The sequence below is a fragment of the Gymnodraco acuticeps genome, unplaced genomic scaffold (genome assembly GCF_902827175.1).
Source record: "Gymnodraco acuticeps unplaced genomic scaffold, fGymAcu1.1, whole genome shotgun sequence".
Taxonomy (NCBI): domain Eukaryota; kingdom Metazoa; phylum Chordata; class Actinopteri; order Perciformes; family Bathydraconidae; genus Gymnodraco; species Gymnodraco acuticeps.
In genome coordinates, this window is record NW_022990700.1 from 161,523 (window position 1) to 182,339 (window position 20,817).

The window sequence follows — 20,817 nt, forward strand, 5'->3', positions numbered from 1 at the left end:
ACTTACTTGTATTATAAGCTATTATTTGGGCATATAAGCTAGTACATGGAAGGTATTGTTCATTTTTTATGAAACTTTAAAGGGGACCTATTATGCAAAATCCACTTGTACATGTCTTTTATACATAAACATGTGTCCCCTCTGTGGAAAGAGATTCTGAACGTTTCAGGAAAAAAGATTCGCTCCATCAATCAATGTTTATTTATATAGCCCAATATCACAAATGTTACATTTGTCTCATTGAACTTCACAGTTTGTACAGAATATCAACTGACTGGATCCAATGATCAAGGTCCACAAATCTTTGGTGGGTCTTGGGAATTGCTATTTCATTAGCAGGAGAACCAATCAGAGCCTGTGATTTGACCAACTATTAGGGACATGCCAGTGTCAAAACACTCCTTTTATTGCAATATTTTCTTTATCATATACATGGCTGCCGTGATCTCTTCCAACCAACGGCTGTACTGATTTAACATGTGTCCTAAAAGTGAAACTATTTTTAACTACTTAGACAGCAGCATTCATAAAAGTTTCATTAGCTCATCATAATTGTGTTGCATACAAGGTCCATTAAAGCGTCATGATTCAGTACAAGAGAGAAATAAACTTTTCAAAAGCAAACGTCAGTCCAGTTCAAACCGGAGAGACGTGATGTAAGAATTACATATTTATTGTTTACACGTCATATGAATGAAATGATTGCCATGATAATACAACAGGAGAATGTAATGGTGTTTGGCGATTAGGCCCCGGTTTGCAGGATAATCATTCAGGAGGGAAAGAACCGCTCCGATGAAATCCCCGGGGTCTAGACACTGGTGGTGGTGATGAGTAGGTGAGACCGGTCTGAAGGAGGAAGGTTTAGCTTTGTCCTGAAGGAGACAGGAGGCGAGAGGGGTGGAGGCGGGTTGCGTGTGATCATCTGCAATGACAACTGACAGGGAGGAAGAGCAGGCATTTAAGGAATTTAGCATGTGCAGCGATTGGCTGCTGAGGGGTGACGCCCTCGTATTTAATGAGGGGGGAACGGAGCCATAGAGTGACGTGTAAGTGACTCGTGTTAGGTCTTCCTTATTGAACTTGCGCTAAAGCTTTCATTTCAAACCGGAGAGACGTGATGTAAGAATTACATATTTATTGTTTACACGTCATATGAATGAAATGATTGCCATGATAATACAACAGGAGAATGTAATGGTGTTTGGCGATTAGGCCCCGGTTTGCAGGATAATCATTCAGGAGAGAAAGAACCGCTCCGATGAAATCCCCAAAACCAGTGAAGTATGAAATACTGAGATGAACTGAGTTGCTTACCTTGTGGGGTGACTGGTGATCTGGGAATGAAAGATAATAGATTAACATATGTAAGCGGCATTGGGCCGGAATCACTGCCGGAGCTTACGGGTCATGCTGAGACTCTGACTGCCGAAATCAGTGCCGGTCTTATCTGAAAACGACCTGCGGGTCGCCTGCCTGGCTAGCAGGGCTTGACTACGCCGCCCGAAGGTTGAACGGTTTTGTTTTGTAACTGACACCGAAGTGTACGGTGGCCCAACGTCCACGACACCGAAGTGTACGGTAGCCCGAAGCTACGACACCGAAGTGTACGGTGGCCTTCCGCCACGCCTGACTTCGCAGGCTATATCTTTATCTTTTCCTTCTTTACTCTTTCTTTCCTTTGTTTTGTAACTGACACCGAAGTGTACGGTGGCCTTCAGCCACGCCTGACTTCGCAGGATATATCTTTATCTTTTCCTTCTTTACCTCTTCTTTTTTTCCTTTGTTTTGTAACTGACACCGAAGTGTACGGTGGCCCGGAGCCACGACACCGAAGTGTACGGTGGCCCGAGTCCACGCCTGACTTCGCAGGATATATCTTTTTCTTTTCCTTCTTTACTTTTTCCTCTTTCTTTATTTCCTTTGTTTTGTAACTGACACCGAAGTGTACGGTGGCCTGGAGCCACGACACCGAAGTGTACGGTGGCCCGAGTCCACGCCTGACTTCGCAGGATATATCTTTTTCTTTTCCTTCTTTACTTTTTCCTCTTTCTTTATTTTCTTTGTTTTGTAACTGATACCGAAGTGTGCGGTGGCCCGAGTCCACGCCTGACTTTGCAGGATATACATTTTACACTGACACATTTGAGCAAGGGCCTGGGATTTGGATACCTGTGTCCAGGAGATGAAGCCCGTTACGTGTAGGTGCGCGTGAGACGAGACATTATTCCCTGTGGGCGGGGCCCGCGGACTAGGACGGGAATGCAGTTTGAATATCAGGTACCTTAGTGAGACATGTATACTTATGAATGTGTTTATGAGCCACCACCAGTTATATGCATAGATACCATAGTTAGGGTCTGAGAGATCTTTGGGAAGCCCGTACGGCGCTGATGTCCGGACGAATGAAGGTTGTGAAGGCGGAGGAGGACCACCGTCCTAGTTGTTGTAGGGATGAGGTAGAGAGACCTTGATTAGCAGTAGAGGTGGCTGCACCTATCCTGAAGGAATGCCCCAGGTATGATATGGGTGATAGGCCGGATTTAATGAGAACTTGCTTGAGGTAGAAATTGACGGGGCCATGACCCTGCGAACCACTCTCCCTGGAAGAAACCCCCAAAACCCACGGATGGGCGGCATCCGTGAAGAACCTCATTGAGTCAGAGGAACGCACGAGGCCATCGTAAAAGAAAGTAACTCCGTTCCAGTGGGCGAGCAGGAGGGACCAGAACCGAAGATCTGAGCGGCAGCCTTCGTCTAAGAAAACGCAGTCATGGAGATTGTCGACCGCTGATGCTGCGTCCAGGAGGCGGGAGATGAACGAGCGCCCCTGGGGGATGACGTGCATGGCGAAGTTGAGGTGTCCGAGAAGGGAGAGCAACTGTTGTTTTGTGATAACTTGTTGCTCGCAGTATGACTTGGTGATGTCCCGGATGCGCTGCAATTTGTCGGAGGGGAGAGACGCCTTCATGTCTATGGAGTCGAGGATGATGCCTAAGAACTCTAAGCGTGTGTCGGGACCTAACGTTTTCTCTTTGGAGAGAGGGACACCTCACTCCTGAAGCAGTGTTTAAGCTTGGCCAGTGAGATCCCTGAGCTGTCCTGTGGCGGGTTTATGGGGAGGAAGTCGTCCGGTAGGTGAAGGACGGAGGGGATTCTGACGATGTTCAGCAGGATCCAATAGAGCGCTTCCGAGAAGGAATTGAAGATGCGGGGGCTGCTTCTGCACCCGAAGGTCAGGCGAACGGCGAAGATAGAGTTTGGACTCCCACTTAATACCGAACAAGTTCCACTGAGACGGATGAATGGGGATGATTTGAAGGCATCGGTAATGTCCGCTTTGGAGAGCCGAGCTCCGTGCCCTGTGAACTTGATCATCTTTATTGCATTATCCACTGAGGCATGGTGAAGGGAGAACTGATCTGGAGGGATGATGCTATTGACGCTGCAGAATGGGCCGGAGCAGGGAGCGGACAGATCGAACATCAGCCTTTTATTTACGTGTGGCTATTGCGATGGGATTTGAACGGAACACTGAGAAGGGGGAGGAGCTAAAAGGACCGATTATATATCCTTTGAGAAGTTCTTTGTCGATGAGCTGGGAAACTATGTTGGGTTCTTTAGCGGCTGACTGTAAGTTTCTTGCTACGAAAGTCACAGTGGGAGATGGGAGGACCCCTACCCTGAAGCCTTGGGAGAGCCCTGACGGGAGATAGTCAACAAACACGGAATCTGGGTGAGTAGATAGCGCAGCTACTAGCTGAGGGATGTTAATGGGAGTGGAGGGGTGATATTCCAGAATGTTTTGTTTTTTTTAATGTTTCTGGCGCAGAGCCACTGTGACGGCCCGTCCACACGGTGGCGTGAGTTACAGCTTCCAAACACTTCTGCCCATTCACTTTGAATGGGGTGACGTCACTTTTAGCCGAACTGTATTTTGGGAAGCGACGTGGAGCGTTTGCTGGCGTTGCTCGCTTCAAAAAGTTGAGCAATGTTCAACTTTTGGCGCCTCGGCAGAAGCGTCAGCCAATGAAATCCCGTTTATGCAAATCTGCCAGTACAAGCGCTAGCCAATCAGACCGCGTGTATGCTGGGAGAGACTACGCAGGTAATTCCTCATATTCCAAACATTTGAGAGGAAATTCATTATAGTGGTAGTGAATCACCCGGTGCTGTATGATCAGTCTCTGTTCATCTACCGGGATACAAACCAGAGGAGCGAGGCATGGAGGGAGGTGGCGGAGACAGTGGGTGAAACTGGTAGGTTTTCGCCTGTTGGGGACTTTTTTTTTTTTCTTCTTCCAGTTTACTTCGTTTTAACATTGCTATTGCTTTGTGTGTCGGAGATTCATGTGATTGATTGTTGCTGCTGTGCGGACCAGTAGCGTAGGCAGAAATGTACTTTAGGGTGGGCCTGTAAAAATATGGGGTGGGCCAGATTTTTCTTCTGCGCATCAGAAACTAACCACAATCCCGCCGGTACCGGTGGCAGATTACTTTTAGAATACTTCCTTTCTTCTCTTTTTCTTTCCTCTTCTTTTTCTTCTTTTTTCTTCTTTCCTCCTCTTCTTTTTATCTTTTCTTTCTTCTTTCTCTTTAGAATACTTTCTTTTCCATAACAGATGGGTATGTTTTGGTGAACGGGAGACACGTATTTTACTGTTTTAATGGCTTATGAAGAGCACAAACACAACATTTTAGTGTCATTCTTGACAGCTCTCTCATCTGCACCGCACATACAAAGAAAAACTCACCCAGACTGCATTCTTTGTACTGTCTTAAAACCTTTCCTTGGAAAAGTTTATGCATTGTAAGGTGTCCTTGGGTGCTTTGAAAGGCGCCCCTAAATAGAATGTATTATCATTATTATTTATTATCTGAAACGATGTAATAACTTTTAAAACTTTTCCCAGTTACTTGCCCCATGCATTCGGCAGCAGCAGGCCATTCAGTTAGATTTGATCCCGTTATAAATGTCGTCATTTCGACAATAAATATATGCTACATAAACGTTATCTTCCACGTTTTATCTAAACATCTCCGTTTCTACCTTCCAATATGTTTTGAAAGAGAACTCTCTCTCATCTGCGTGCGGGGCGGGGCCTCACGGACACGCTACATCTCATTCTCTCGCTCGCAGATACGCTGCAGCGCTGTGCAGTGTGCACACGGTTCTGCCGGTAATGAATATTACATATTGTGAGGAAACTTTCCACCAATAATTCCAATAAGTATTCACTTCAGGTTTACGAAAGTAACTGCACTCAGATTACTCGTTTTTCAAATGTAACACCAGCTGAATATACTGATTTTTTTCCTTTTTCTTCTGATTACGTAACACCGTTACATGTATTCCGTTACAACCCAACCCTGTGTAAGGGTGAGTGCAAAATGTTTCGTTAAAACTAGTACCTGAGTGCAACGGAAGTTGATGCTCCTGTGGCGGAGTCTTCCAGAGCCTGGAGGCGAGCATCGATAGCTATCATGGAGCTAGCCAGGGATTGCAGGGAGCCAGCCGCGCTACTCTCCATAATGGGTGTGACACTCCCTGCCTGGCGAGCCTGAGAAGGGGTGGATTTTTGGAGGGGGACGTGATCCTGGAGGGCTCGACTTCCTGCCCTTTTTTTACCTCCGCGGCTGCGGCCTCGTCCTGCTCTCTGGGGAGCTGGCTGGAGCTGCTGCCCCGGACTGGGGAGCTACGCTGGAGACCTGGTCCGCGAGCTCTCGCAGCTGAGAGAGAGTGAGGCCTGGGGCTGTGGGAAAGCCTTGCTGCAGGAGCCGGGCGATGAGGAAGTCTGCCTCTGTTGATAAGCCGCTGTGGGGAGCCGAACCGGGATCGGAGACTTCCAGAGAAGGTTCGTGTTCCGAATTGTCCGAGTTGGACATCTTGAGCTAGTTGTTTCTTACGGGTTTTCTCACGAGAAGGAGTATTGTATTGCAACTACCATTGCGTGTGATCATCTGCAATGACAACTGACAGGGAGGAAGAGCAGGCATTTAAGGAATTTAGCATGTGCAGCGATTGGCTGCTGAGGGATGATGCCCTCGTATTTAATGAGGGGGGAAGGGAGACATAGAGTGACGTGTAAGTGACTCGTGTTAGGTCTTCCTTATTGAACTTGCGCTAAAGCTTTCATAAGGCAACAAGTGGCTGGAGAGAGGTAACTCAGGTAAGCGTGTAAAATGTCTCTGGACGTCAAATGATGAATTGGAAATGGGGGACCCTGATGTAAACAAGACGAAAGTCTTTCTCTGGTCTGCATCCCCTTAACAATTGTATGTTTTGAGCTGTACTGTACTGTACCCAATATACAAGCTGTTAATAAACTTTTCAATCAATCAATCAATCAAAGGGAAATAAATACAATTACGCTTAGCAGAGCGATTTCAATCCTTCTTACATTCTTTCAGTCACCTTAAATCATACTTTCACTTCACTTTCGGCAAAAAAATACTAGTATTGTTAAATTCTTTTAGTCACTTAAAAAAATCATTTTGACTTTCAGTCTCCATCATGTTGACATATACTGACTCTCACACAGTGTCACTGTAGTTAGATCAAGTTAGGAATATGACCTCGTAAACTGTAATTGCATTATTTTAGTATAACAGTCTATACTTCGGATTTCCATTTGAGCAAAAGTCAAACCACATCTATAGTCACCCATAATCCTCATATCAGTCAAATAATGTGAAGCAGATTGTACAGGCTAGGATAAGAGTCTCTCCACATCAAATGATGGTTAGCTCAGTGTCACTTCCAAACTCTTGAATCCTTCTGGTAGCACTTTCTTCTCTCCTCATGTCTACATGCAGCCATCTTTACCTTCATTCCGTCTCTTTGCCTTGCATCTTAACCGTCCATCCTGAACATTTCTATTCATTAAGCACCACCTCACATGTCTCTGTCCCTTCCTCCTGTGTCTGCACCTCCGCCCCAATCGCTTCATCTTCCTCCTTCTCTGTGTCGATCTGTGCCACTCCCAGTCTGTACAGAGCGTCCCTGATCACCACCTCCCCCGGCTGGCAGGCCTTCACCACCTGGTTGATCTGCTCGCTCACAATGTCTCTGCTGGTGAGGAAATCTACCAGACGGTTGTAAAGGTAGTAGTATGCAGTGTTGGTAAAAACCACAGGTTGCCGCAGTGCACGGTTTGCTGAGTAACAGTCCTCTGAGGAGCCGTTCTCAGCTTTGTCCGTCTGCTCGTTCTGTTCTGCCCCGCCCCCGCCCCCCTCCTCCTCCCCCTCCTCCTCCTCCTCCTCCTCCAGCGCAGCCACCAGGCCGGCGTAGGGCTCCAGGTCTCTGCAGAGGGACATCGAGTGGTGCTCTGAAGGGAGAGCTGCTCCGGGGGGGTGAACCAACCAGCAACAAGATGATTTAGTGATGGGGTGGACCTGCTGGTTCTCTGCTGCCAACGACAGGTCAGCGCTGTACGGCTGCTCCTGAAGCTCTGCACACGACACAAACTAAAGAGGGGAGAGGTTGTCAACTCACTTTGCGCTTTTATCAAATATATATTCATACGGTAAAGATGAGACATCCAGTTAATGACTGTGATTTAATATGATGTGAGTTAGTATAGTGTGTAATAAAAGCTAAGGCAAACACCAACATTCAGAAAACAAGATTGAAACCTCCTTTTACCAAAGCTGAATTACTCTGAAGGACTCTTTTTTACGATTTCTGTTTTATATGGCTAATGTTTGTTAATACAGGAACATCTGGGCTATTTTTATATTAGCACAAAAATTAACATTTTAAAGCCAATCTTCAAAGGATGTGAATCTCTCATTTCTATGATTGGGCCTTACATTTTTACTTTTTATTTTTATCAAGCACCATTTTTTCCTTGATAGATCATTGGATTTTATTTAAATCACTGACCTCGGGCTTTTCGAAAGGGTCAGAGAAGCAGCCTTGGTTCCTGCCCCACATCTGGGTGGCCTGCTCCGGGTACTGCATGTCGGCACACAGCGCCACCTGGCGGGCGCAGTCACTGACGTAGACCGGGGGCCAGAAGCGGGACGACAGCAGCAGGTCGACGTGGTCTCGAGCCGTCTCTCCTCTGACCAAACACTTAGAGCCGCACACCACCTGGAGACAGAAAGACAATGATTGAGCCAACAAGTTAACAAACACACAGAGACAGTTCAGTTTCACCTTTCATTGGGATTATCAAACAGATTTTTGTTTTTCATGCATTACAGATTCTCTTTGAAGAGTGACATAGCTGCTGTTTTTACCTTATGGGGGCAGAGCTTGGACAGCTTCCCAGCCGTGAGGTGTGGAGGGGGGGGCTGCGGGGCCGTGGAGAGGCCACTTTGAACGAGTGTGTATAAGGAGATCAGAGAGGCCAGCAGCTCATCCTGATACAGAGGGAGACAGAGAAGAGGCTTTTATTAAGACCACCCCCCACACCCATGTGAGTGCACCAGAGAAAACCAAGTTAAAGGTCCCATGTCATGCTTTTCTGGTTATTACCCATCCCCTTGTGTGTTATGAAGGTTTTTATGCATGTAAATGGTGTGCAGAGTCAAAACCCTCAAAGTACACCCTGTAGCGAGTAAAACTCTAACACAGAAAATACCTCCCTAAAACGCCTCGTTGGAGATACGTCATTGTCCATTTGATTCTTCCGGGTACGCATGATGTCAACCGTACCCGGAACGAAATGGACCAATCCGTGGAGCCGTTAAGTTACGTCCGCGGAGCCGTTACGTTAAGCCCCCGCTGATTGGTCCAAACTGACCAATCCACGGACTTCCTCACACACACACAGGCAGGCAGCTCTTCTGATTTCTCCTCCCTGGCTGCAGGCTGATAACAGACAGTTGAGATCGCGGCGAAATTCTCTCTGCAAGACCCATTCTCTCTGCAGAGCCATTCTCACAGCGTTTATCAACCTTTTTCTTACTCAATATCAAGCCACACTTATTGTTTTTACATTTAGTGGAGAGAGTGAATACTGCTGAATACACATACTTTACAGAGATGCTGTATGCGAAACCAATGTGAGTTTGGAAAATTGCACAGTATAAATCTATTCTAGTAGACCTCAACAATGGAATTATGATCAGTGGAAATGGCCATGACATGGGACCTTTAAAACAACACAAACACAGACACATAAATAAAGAAATACCCTTACACAAAGCACTTCTTGCCAGCCCACAGGGGGGGGGGGGGCATTTCCTGTTGCTCAGGCCAGGAATATATCACATATTAGTGAATCTATTGGTATTCTAGGCATTTGGTCACACACACACACACACACACACACACACACACACACACACACACACACACACACACACACACACACACACACACACACACACACACACACACACAACACACACACACACACACACACACACACACACACACACACACACACACACACACACACACACACACACACACACACACACACACACACACACACACACACACACACACACACACACACACACACACACACACACACACACACACACACACACACACACACCTACCTTAGTGGAACCCGGGGTGATGCTCGCCCTGCAGCTGCTCAGTATTGTTCTCAGCTCGTCCTCACTGTGATCTTCAATCTTGTCGAGTCTCAGCTGACCGTCATGAATGAGACGCACCAAAGCTGAAGGATCTCCTGAAACAGGTGAGGTTATAGACAGTAGACACTAGTTAGGTTAGAATAGTAATCATCAAACAATATACATCTGTACCGCATGGAAGAACATCTTAACACGTAACACTAACATTGAATACGTCGAAACTGGAACACCCTGCATGACATTTGCATCATTATACTATTATATATTCGTAACACACAAAGCACATAATCACACTGAATGTAATCATCTTGTGTAATCCCATTCTCCATGAAGCCATTGCAAAAGATGACACATCATGATATAAAGAAAACTCTTTTTCTCTTTCCTTTCAGACTCCATAATAGCATAGTTGATGAAACTGACTGGTGGTTTAATAGAACGAGGTACCTGAGGGCTGCTGCGTGTCTGGCAGCACTTTGTCCTTCTCCGTGTTGATGACAGTGGGACTCCTCATGAGGGGGGGGATAAAGGGGGCGATGATGGAAGCATCCACCCGTGTGATTGGGATGTCAGTGGGGAAAGTGGCTTGCTCGATAGCCTCACTTTCCATGGTCAACCAGAAGTCGTCCACGTGCACCTCGTCTGAGACCGAACACTCCGGCCAGGTAAACTGAAGGCAGAGTGAAGAGGTCACTACAGAAGCTACAGGCTTACTTTCTTTAGGTTTTACAGTATGTGGAAGACACAATGTTTAAAGGTCACCTATTGTGCAAAATTCACTTTTTCATGTCTTTCATACATAACCATGTGTCCCCCTCTGTGTGAAGAGATTCTGAATTATTATATTCGCTCACTTTTTGTCCGGATCCATTTATATAAAAACCTGTCTGAAAATGAGCTGATCAGATTTTGGCCACTTCATGATGTCATAACGATTTTTTGGCTTGTGTAACCATTAGCCAATCACCAACCCCCCCTTATCACCTGAATCTCCTCCTAGAGCACCATTGTGTTCTTTTTAACCAAATATCTCTCAGAGCCGTTACATCTGGGACCCAGGAGATGGCGCCATTGGAGGAGACGACCTACCGCGCCGGCAGTGGACCACTCTGAACCGTCTACGAACTGGGGTCGGTCGCTTTAAAACATCGATGAAGACGTGGGGCTTGGCGGACAGTGTGGCATGCGAGTGCGGTGACCCTGAGCAGACTGCTGTCCATATAATCCCCATCTGCCCCTTATATAGACCACCCTCGGAAGCCAGCCTCTTCGACCTAGGACCAGAGATGCGGGCATGGCTACACGACACCGAGTTGGACCTCTAACGTTACACGAAAGAAGAAGAAGATCTCTCAGAGGGGAGTGGGGAGGGGCTCCTTATTTTCATCTAAAGTAACAGACACAGAATCAGCACTTTTGAAACAGGGCTGAAACAGAGGGGTTTATGGGATGCTACAATGATCCGTTTGGTATTTGGAGCTAAACACTTCAGAGACATGTTTTGTATATATCTGAGACCGATAATATATTGATGTAAAACAGTATAATATAGGGGACCTTTAATACTAACCTTGTATAAGTATTTTGTGCTTTATTTACATATCAATGTTGTTGCATTAACCTCTCACCTCCACATTCTTCAGCTCCAGTACGTTTGTTGTGTGTCGCTGCGCAATCTCCAGTTTGGGAGCAACGCCACAAATGCCGCAGATCATGTCGTTATAGTCGCGCACGGTCAGGCTCTCAAAGGCCCAGTAGCCACTCAGGAGAAACTCCAGAATCTGAGAGAACTCCTCTGCACTCAGAGAATGGACTGATGCAAAAGAGGGAGACACAATGAGATTCATAGAAAACCTACTTTAAAAACAGAAGATAAAAGATCACAAAGGATCAAAATACAAGACGGAAATTAAACCGTACCAGGGTGATTGGGGTTGTGGTCGAGGAGGGTCCTGGCTGCCTGGGGGGGGGGCTGGCCCAGTTTGATAAGGTCCCGGATCTTCAGAAACAGGTCGATACTAACAAGCAGTCTGTTCCCAACGTTGAACAAACCTGACACAAAAAAATCAACATTTGAATTTGGCTAGAAACAGGCCAAACCAAAATAAAAATAAAAAATACACTTTTACCAGCTGTGATAATCATATTAATACATCAATACCTACAATAAAAATCATATACTATATATTTTTCTGAAATGGGCCAAACTGCAGAATGAGTACTTTTACTTTTGTTACTTTAAGTACATTTTGATGGTAATACTTTTGTACTTTTACTTGTGTCACATTCTGAATTGTGGACTATTACTTGTAACAGAGTTTACCTATACGTTGGTATTTCTATGAGCGACTGTCACTGGACTATTTGGCTATTTGGTGCCTACCTTAGATCAGAAAAAAAAGCGCCAAACCACAGTTCTAAATAAATCGTCATCAGGATGAGCCGTGACTTTGCCCACAAATACATGAGAAATATTGTGGTGTGTAGCTTTGGTTTTTTGCACACAAATACAACTAAACCTTGCTAAGCTGCAGCTAATACTAATTGTTTCTTGTACTAAGCAACAGAAAGTTCCTCTTCACATACAGAAGCCTCCACCTTGAAACAATCAGTGTGTTTTTTGGAAACTACGAGAAGAGATTTCTCGTAGCTTTGGATAAAAGCGTCCAACAAGTAACATGTAACGTAAAAGAGATATCCATAATTCCCAAAAGTACACACATAACTCGATCTGTTGTGTTTGAAACTTAACAATGTACAAGTTGTGGTAGGTAGTGGGGTTTACCTGGATGCAGGTCGGTGAAGCTGTGCAGAGCCAGACACTGGACGTTGAGACACACCTTGAGCTGAAGAGTGACCGTCTGGATCAGAGTCTCAGTGAGCAGCAAGCAGTCCTCCTGTCCTGCCACAGTACTGCCATGGAACAGCACACACATAGGGATGCATTAGAGAACAGGATATCGACACAACGTACCGATACTGAAACCAGAAGTAGGACAGTAAGAATACAGCAGTCCTCTGACCTCTGACCTCCTTTAAAGAGAGGGTAGTGACACAGGCCACAGTGAGTAGCTTCTGATTCGTAGAACTGAGGCCACCCGGACTCCACCAGCGTCTCCGTCTCCGCGCTGCCCTCGTGCTCCTGGACACTCGGTTGAACCAAGACGATCTGAAGACTGTTGAGCTCCTGGATGAGGTTCAACGTTTCCTGAAGCTCAGTCTCGCTCTCAGGAATCTGCAGGGATCGGTGCAGTAACTGCAGGGTGTTTTGGCGCTGGACGTCCCTCTGAGCAGGACTGAGGGCCTGGTACGGATCGAGCAGGCTCTCAGACTGAGGGAGTGGGAGAACAAATCCACATTACGATGAAATACAAGAGTATTGATATGAAAAATCTGCTTAAACAATGAGAAAGAGAAACTAATTCATGGATTGAAAACTGCTCCGGGGCACATAACGACGTTGAAGGGTTCTGGATTCAGCTGGAAAGTTGTTGAGAAGTTTCTGAAGGAAGTAAGCTTTCACCTTTGCTCCCTTGGCGTTCTTCTGGGTCAGCTCACAGCCACACTTAGGGCACACTGCGGGTTTGTGTCTGTTCTTATACATATAGTCACAGGACGGGTTCTTACACCGACCCCTTCCTCGTGACGTAGACAGTCCCAAATCCTAAAAGAATAGAAAAACAGCAAGATTTACCTACAAATCAAGGAAAATATGAAACAACATTTATTGTAAGTGAAAAAAAAGGCATAGAGAAGAGAGGGATACTGACCAAGTTAGAAACGGAGTGTTTGAAAGGCAGGAAAGACAGGAAGTTCATTCTTCCATCAACCAATGAACACATAGGCTGGCTTCCATCTTCTGGGACAGAAGAATCCTATAGAAAGACATAAAGAAAGTGGGGGTAATGGACCAAATCTGCATCTTTTTCTGTTGTATTTATGTGGATGTTTCTCAGTGTGTGTGTGTGTGTGTGTGTGTGTGTGTGTGTGTGTGTGTGTGTGTGTGTGTGTGTACCTGTTTGGCTGCAGTTGTCGGGACTGTCTGGCCGAGCTGCTTCAAAGTGCTGGGTTTGAGACCTGAGAAACCCTCTCGAGGCCCTGTGGTTGGACAAAGACCACATCAGCTAAGAGCAGAGACCTCAGAAAGTGCAATCATTTTTAAATGCATATCAATTTTTTATGTGTATGATAAAAATACATGCCAATAACAAGCACTGATTGAACATAAGCTGTATCCAAACCCCAAACATGTATTATAAGATAAGATAGAGCTTTATTGTCTCCCTTAGGAGAAATTTGTCTTAGGCATCGAGATGATACACATAAAACATTCAGGTCAATCAGTCATAGATACAGAACAGAGATCACATATCACATGGCAAAGAAACAAACAAGAAACATACAGGTACAGCACTTTCCCTATTGCACATATCCCTATTGCATTCATACATAATCAAATATTGCACTTTTCCCTATTGTATTTTTACATAAATCAAATATTGCACCTTCCCTACTGTATTCATACACAAATCCATATTGCACTTTCCCTATTGCACCTATGCATAGTGTCCGTCAAATTGCACATATCCCTATTGTGTCCATACCTATTTACACATAATGCACTTCTCCTATTTAACCTTCTCGATTGCACAAACTACACTGTAAACATTGCACCTCCCAACAACTCCTAACACAGCATAATCACAATTGTTTCTGACTGTTCAGCAGCTTGATTGACAGCGGAACAAAGGAAAACTTATACCTGTTCAATTTACAGTTTGGTAATCTATACCTTCTGCCGCAAGCAACTCAAACTCTCTATACAGGATGTGTTTGGGGTCGCATGTGATTTTACGGCCTTGCTTCCTCACCATCTCCTCAAATATCTCCTGAAGAGAGGATGGTGGAAGCATGCCAATTATTTTCCCAGCCCTTTTTATCAAGCTCTGGAGTTGTGATTTAGATTTAGCTGACAAGTTACCAAACCATGTTGTGATGCCATAACGAATAATAGACTCAATTGCTGCCCTGTAGAACATTAACATGATACATTTATCCACTCCATGAACCCTGAGCCTACGCAGAAAATGCAGGAGCTGGCTTATCTTTGAGCATACTTGATCCACCTGATGGGCCCAGCCTAACTGAGCATCAAAACATGTATTATGTTAAGTATAGGCTGTTACAAACATAATCAAATGAGCTACGGTACCAGAGGATGATTTATTGTTGTTTGCACTCTCTTTGTCAGACGGGACGGTCATGATCTGGAACAAAGCCTGGCCTGGAAACACAAGACAATATGAACATCTAAATGTTAAAATCTGATTTAACACACAGAGAGATACAGCCTTAGTGTGGTATGTTTTATCTTACCTGTGTTACAGAAGGCAGGAAGGATGGGTCTAACAGGCCTCTTTTGAACAGGGGCACTGCTTCTGTCGTGACCTTGGACTGTCGCTCCCTGAAGACCCTCTTTCATCCGTCTGCTCAGTGACAGATGGAAAGAACATCAAATGAGATACACACTTTTGAAAATGTGAACAGCTGCAATAACATTATAACCTTTTTCAATCCATATTTTCTTGTTAGCTAAAGGTTTAAATTCCGCTTTTACACAGTTCAGCATTACAAATAAACAACAATAAATAACCTTTTATCACACATGAGTGTGAATATACCGGTATAGACTGTCACTTTCTTATTATATACAATACTGAAATGTTAATAATAAACAAGTGATAATGTTATGGTAATCAATCAAGCACCTGTTGATTTTTGTTTCTTTATCACCCTCACCCAACACCACACACACACAAACATGAGTGCAATTAATTTAAGTTCATAGTTTATATATTGCTATGATATCATTATCCTAAATCATTTTGGCCAAGATAATTGTGTTGTGATGATACCAAGCCTAGGTTTGTGCACTAAAGCTCAAAAGCACCTATCTGCAAATGGTGGATAGCACAGTTTTAAACCCAATCCTCACACACTTCATAGGTGCTTACTTTGTTTGTTCCTGCTCCTTGGTGCTGCTGCCCTCTGCTGGCCTCACAGCTGGAACTGCACGCTGCTTTCGGGAGCACCGTTTGACTTGCCTTCCTCTTTTTCTCCCAGTGGAGTTTGTTTTTCCCAAATCAGCATTCCCCTCCTGAGCAGGGGAAGGCGTGGGCTGGCAGCTTGCATTAGTTTTGGTACGACCTCTCGGTAGGAGTTGCTCGGACGCAGCTTCTTTCGCTTTTGCCTGACATAGAAACGCAGGCAAAGTTAATTAACCGGAACTATAGGTCAAAAGTTGAGGATGAATCTTTGTACGACTCGTGGATGTTCCTATACATAAAGATTGAACATCCCAACTCTGTGCAGACATTGCTTTACACTTACAGGAGGTATCCATTTCCCCCCCAAGTGGCTCCCACATTCAGGGCACGCGGGTGGTTTGTGGCGGGTGACATACACAAATGAACATCCAGGATTTAGACACCTTCCTCTCCCTCTCCGGGTGTATGTCTTTAAAGACTGAAAATGGGAGGAAAACAAGTTGATGTATCTCAGCTGTTACTGCTACATTATAGCACCCAATTACTTTAATCCTAAATAATGATATTCTTCATGTAGACACTGTGCTTGCCAATTTCAGTAATGACATTTATAAGATTGATGAATAATGAGGGTGCTTACCATTTTATAGCAAGGATTGGCACTTGGGTCTCTGTTCACTGGGCCCACGGAGCCAACACTTGGCAAAGATTTGGGCTCTAGCAGGTTCTGTGTGATGGACAAATCACTTCAGTGCATTAGTAAAATCACTTTTCTGTGATTAAAAGCCCTAATAATTCTTTAATAAATTAAGCTCATTTAGCTAATTGGTAGAAGGACATTTAAGTCTCACCTGGAAGGGTATGATGGCGACCATCGGGGTAGTTTCCCCCTGTACCTGCTGCACCATGGCCCCACTGTAACCACTAGCAGCAACTGTTGTCTCATTTCCTTTCAGCGTGACCCTGTTTGCTGAGAGGCCAGCAGAGACCTGGGAGACGTGTTCGTCTGTGGAGGCCAGAGCTTGGCATGAAACAGAGGAAGAAGAGGAGGGTGGGATCCCTCGGGTGTCGGAGGGATTAGACGATACTTCCGTTTCCTCTGCAATGTTGTCGACAACAATGGCGTGCTCACAAAGCTCCACCTCACCGGCCAACACAAGAGGTGTGGGCTGGGGCTCCTGGGTGAGAGTTCCCTCCACATGAGGGTCCAGAGACCCTGCGCTCACCTCTGCCTGAGAGCCCAGCTGCTGATTTGAGGAGCCGCCTTTAGACAGGAGAAAGTAACTGCCTCTGGGGAGGATTTTGCGGAAGCCTGGCAAGTCTTTGGAGGGACTGGGAGACGACTGAGGGAAAAGCAGAATAAAGAATATTGTTCATGGCTGTCCAGAGAATCACTTGGCGATATATAAGACAGCACTATATTAGCAGGAAAAAGCTGTTTTATCTCTGCTGTGGTACTTCATTTAAACGGGCCACTTCATTCCAACACTAGTTTAGCTTGCACAAGTCAAATGTGTTTATTACAAATTAAATCAGTTATACTATCAGTAATAAAATCAGCTATCAAATCAGTTATTATAGACTTTCCAGCAACTTGTTTTGCACTTTTTGAAAATAAAGATGATCAATGGCTGCTATACTTTTAAGTTAGAGTTGCACTTGTTTACCGATAGGTGATCAGTAAACATCAAATAAAAGCAGTAGGAATATTTGACCATGGAAAGAATATATATTTTATACAGCTCGAAAATGGTTAGTGTTATTTGGCCTTTTATTTGATGAAATTAAAGGCCTAATGGACACTCAGTACAGTATTGATTATGTAAAACAGTTGAGGAAGTAGCTTACTGTATCTATGCCCTCCTTCTCAGACTTGGCCTTCTCCAGATAGTAACCTTTCTCAGAAACGCTGAGCCTTTTCCAGCTCTCACTGATTCTTTTGTTAATCTCTGACTGTGGTAGATTAGGGATTTCCTGTTGCATAATCTGATGAACATCAAAGAAGTATAGAAGAAAGGCAGACCTAAGAGACAGACAGAGTACAAGTACAATCAGAACAAGCAAATGTAGGAGTCATTTCTCTCTTTTCCAAGATATTGTAGAATCTGTGTGTGAAAGTCATTTGAGCTAGTATGGACATTACCTGGGTTTCTTAGATTTCTCAACACTGTCTTCATGACCTTTGTTTTTCCTCTTTTTTAGGGTTGTCATCTTTATTTTGCTGTAGAAGCTCTCCACCTCCTCAGTCACTTTCACAACCTCAAACACCTCCACTTTCTCCATGAACTCCAAAAAGCTAAGGGCCAAGTAGAAAACAGTATGAGATTAGTTGGTTGTTCATGTTTAAACATTCACAAAACTTAAGAGTTTTATCAGACTGCATGCATTTTGGCTGAAGTAATGTTTATTAAATACATATTGCTTTGCATAATAATATGCATTTCATATATGCTAACGCCCTACTTTGTAGACCCTAAAATGTTTCAACTGAGACATGATTGTGCAGCATCACTCCTCTGCAACTAAATGACAGCACTGAATTACTGGAGTTTATTATAGTTGAATATCTCAGCTGATGAGTCAGGGGAAAAGATAGATCCTGTGTCTAATAAAAGCCACACACAGTGGTAGAGAATAACTACGGGCTGGTACTTCATGCAGAGAAAATATAGCACAACGGTGTCTTGGTAAAAAATCAAATCGGGTCATGCATGAGGCTCTGAGAGAGTCTAAACAGAGTACTAACATGTTAAAATCAATGGTCCTTCCCTGCTTAAAAGTGGGTTTAATGGCGTGTGCTTATACTGCATGCACAGCCAGCGAGTTAGCCAATGAAATGCCTTCTTATTGAAGCCTTACCTACGATGGCTCGGAGCTCTACAAACTCCTTTAGAAGTCGCCGACACAGTCAGGCATTGTCCTGAAGGTAAGTAATTCCAACATCAGGCTTTACTTTATATTACATTAAGTATTGGCGATACATAAATGTCTGTTAAGTATTTTTCGTTTCTCATCGACTTGTAAAAAACATGGCGATTTGTTGCTATGGTCCTCAACCAATCAAATGCCACAATAAACAGCTGCGGGCCAATCACGGAAGACGTTTTTAACACGTGAAAGTAATTTGTGCGTCCCATGATGGTCCAATTGGCGTTATTCCCCCCCTACCGGTTTTTCCTCAAGTCCCGCCCTTCTATGCTGTGATTGGCTCGTTACTTCGATGCGCCTTTGTGATTGGATGAAAGCTCAGCCGTTTTCCTCAGAGTCGTAGGCGGTAGTGTTTTCGGGTTATATGTCTCTATCAACTGCTTAAATCATAGGTTTCTAACTACCAGCGGCGCCGTCCTATGTCCTAAAAGCCCAAATTGCCAATACAAAAATGACACAAACCTACAGACACTTTAACCCAGACCAAACTAGTCGAACCTAGAGTGTCCCAGGTCTATGAGTCGATCACTGATCACCCTAATGAGCAAAAATGGCGGGTGACAAGGTGAGTGAGTTCTGTGTTCTTGCTTCAAATGTATTATTTTAAAGTGTTTCTTTAGGTGACTGCATCTACAAGAGAAGGGCGAGAAACATGTTATTTTCAGCAGTAATCGGCGGTGTGAAATTACATTTCAAGGATGATGGTCGCTTGTAAATTAACTTAATCTATCATTGAGCCGGTTATAAATTAGGTAGCCATTAACGGTAGCTAACCATCAAACTTCGACAAAAGGAACAGTTTTGTTACAGAAGTTTGCATGCGTTATATGCCAGCAACCATAACTATAGGCTCAGTTTTACACCAACGTTAGTTATCCTCAGTTACATTAACTTTCAATTGTATTTGTTACACTGTTTTCTTATACAATTGTGATGCATTTTATTTTAGGATCCCCTGAAACAGTTGAAAGATCTGACGCGGCTCAAAAGTCAGTTGGAGGAAATCCAGAGGCGAGTGGAGAACGAAGTGACTCTAGGAATCCCTCAGGTGAGATAAATAACCTGCACTGAACGACGTCCACCCACACTGGTACCTGAACAGTTAAATGTATATTTAGCCTTGCTCACATATCTGTATATGTAAATTCACCTGATCAGAGTTTAACTATTTTTGTTAATTCTCTCTTTTTTTATTATTATCTTCATATCTCTGTGTACTGCCTGTGTTTCTCTTGTATTATGTTGCTGCTATAACACCTGCATTTCCCTACGGGGATCAACAAAGGTCCATCTTATCTTAAATGCGACCACACCATTTAAAAATATTTAGTCGATGGTGAATTTAATTCCCATGGTTAATAAATACAAGTTTGCCTTTTTGTGAGCTGGTTGTTAGCCCCTCATTCACCTTTTGTGTTAATGCAGTTAAAAAGCATTGAGTTTATTTGATTCGTTTTGTCTTATGACTTCCTTAAATATCCCCTTGTGATTCTTTTGTATAGCTATCTTTGACCATATACCTTTTTATTGTGCTTAATGAATTCCCCTACTTGTAGCCTACTCATCAATGTTTTAAATATTCTGTATGGCATTTCTGATGCTAATATTTTCTTCCACTTGTAGGGAGGCTCAGTGTTGGGATCACCATTTCTGAAGGGCTTTCTGGCCGGCTATGCGGTGGCCAAGCTACGTTCCTCTGCCTTCCTGGGACTACTAGTGGGTACAGCCACTGGTATATACGCGGCACAGAACTATCCAGTGCCCAACATTGAACGGACGGTGAAAGACTATATCAACAGCTTGAAGAAAGGACCAAAATAATTTGGGCTGACTGTTAGTTTGGTCAGTGAAATAACAAGAAAAAGAGATGCAGCTGCTGCCTTGACAGAGCCTTGTGACGGATCAGCCTTCAAGTAAACTTGACTATGAATATAATGACATAACTGGAATTGTATTGGGGACTCAAAGCAAAAGACTGCAGTTTTTATTAGCATTTTGTTTCAGGTTCAGTTAATTACTGCCATTTAGTTTCAGCTTGTGTATGTTTGATGTTAGCACAAAATGGAGGACTATGTATTTCAAGAGTGCTTGGTCCATCAGATTATAAAAAAGGTCTGCTGCCTGGAGCAGTTATCTAGGCATGTTAGAATTTAAATTGGTCATGTGCAAAACATGCAGTAATTCCTCCACGTGTCTGCTACACCCTTATTGTTCAGTTTAAAATATATACACAAAGTATTACAAAACAAAGAGATTCTAAGTATTTTGTAATAGAAATTGAAATGGT

General features: G+C 44.0%; 2 protein-coding genes across 5 annotated transcripts; one reads left to right on the top strand and one right to left on the bottom strand.

Moving 5' to 3' along the window:
- Positions 1-6,362: 6,362 nt before the first annotated feature.
- hmgxb3 (HMG box domain containing 3) lies at positions 6,363-18,625 on the bottom strand. 4 transcript variants are annotated; one of them, XM_034231043.1, is made up of 21 exons: positions 18,462-18,625; positions 17,746-17,898; positions 17,451-17,625; positions 16,454-16,945; positions 16,243-16,329; positions 15,946-16,080; positions 15,570-15,805; positions 14,932-15,044; positions 14,768-14,839; positions 13,571-13,653; positions 13,326-13,430; positions 13,079-13,219; positions 12,579-12,886; positions 12,341-12,468; positions 11,476-11,607; positions 11,184-11,368; positions 10,003-10,225; positions 9,517-9,650; positions 8,245-8,367; positions 7,886-8,095; positions 6,363-7,467 (listed from the first exon to the last, which is right to left on the bottom strand). In XM_034231043.1, the coding sequence occupies exons 2-21, from the start codon at positions 17,883-17,885 to the stop codon at positions 6,877-6,879; spliced, it is 3,813 nt and encodes a 1,270-aa protein (XP_034086934.1). In that variant the 5' UTR covers positions 17,886-17,898; positions 18,462-18,625; the 3' UTR covers positions 6,363-6,876. The 4 variants fall into 4 exon arrangements, with proteins under 4 accessions (XP_034086934.1, XP_034086935.1, XP_034086938.1 ...); XM_034231044.1 differs by having other exon boundaries at positions 6,877-7,467; positions 18,466-18,625; XM_034231047.1 differs by having other exon boundaries at positions 6,877-7,467; positions 14,932-15,041.
- Positions 18,626-18,854: 229 nt separating this feature from the next.
- Positions 18,855-20,780, top strand: LOC117555959 (SLC35A4 upstream open reading frame protein). Its single transcript, XM_034231042.1, has 3 exons — positions 18,855-19,095; positions 19,480-19,578; positions 20,154-20,780. The coding sequence occupies exons 1-3, from the start codon at positions 19,081-19,083 to the stop codon at positions 20,349-20,351; spliced, it is 312 nt and encodes a 103-aa protein (XP_034086933.1). The 5' UTR covers positions 18,855-19,080; the 3' UTR covers positions 20,352-20,780.
- Positions 20,781-20,817: the final 37 nt, after the last annotated feature.

Coding starts and splice junctions, on each gene's coding strand:
- LOC117555959 (XM_034231042.1), top strand. Junction 19,579..20,153: donor TGACTCTAGGAATCCCTCAG/GTGAGATAAATA, acceptor TTCCACTTGTAG/GGAGGCTCAGTGTTGGGATC.
- hmgxb3 (XM_034231043.1), bottom strand. CDS start 17,885: ATGGAGAAAGTGGAGGTGTTTGAGGTTGTGAAAGTGACTGAGGAGGTG. Junction 13,220..13,325: donor AACACTCCGTTTCTAACTTG/GTCAGTATCCCT, acceptor CTATTCTTTTAG/GATTTGGGACTGTCTACGTC. Junction 9,651..10,002: donor AGACACGCAGCAGCCCTCAG/GTACCTCGTTCT, acceptor CACCTGTTTCAG/GAGATCCTTCAGCTTTGGTG.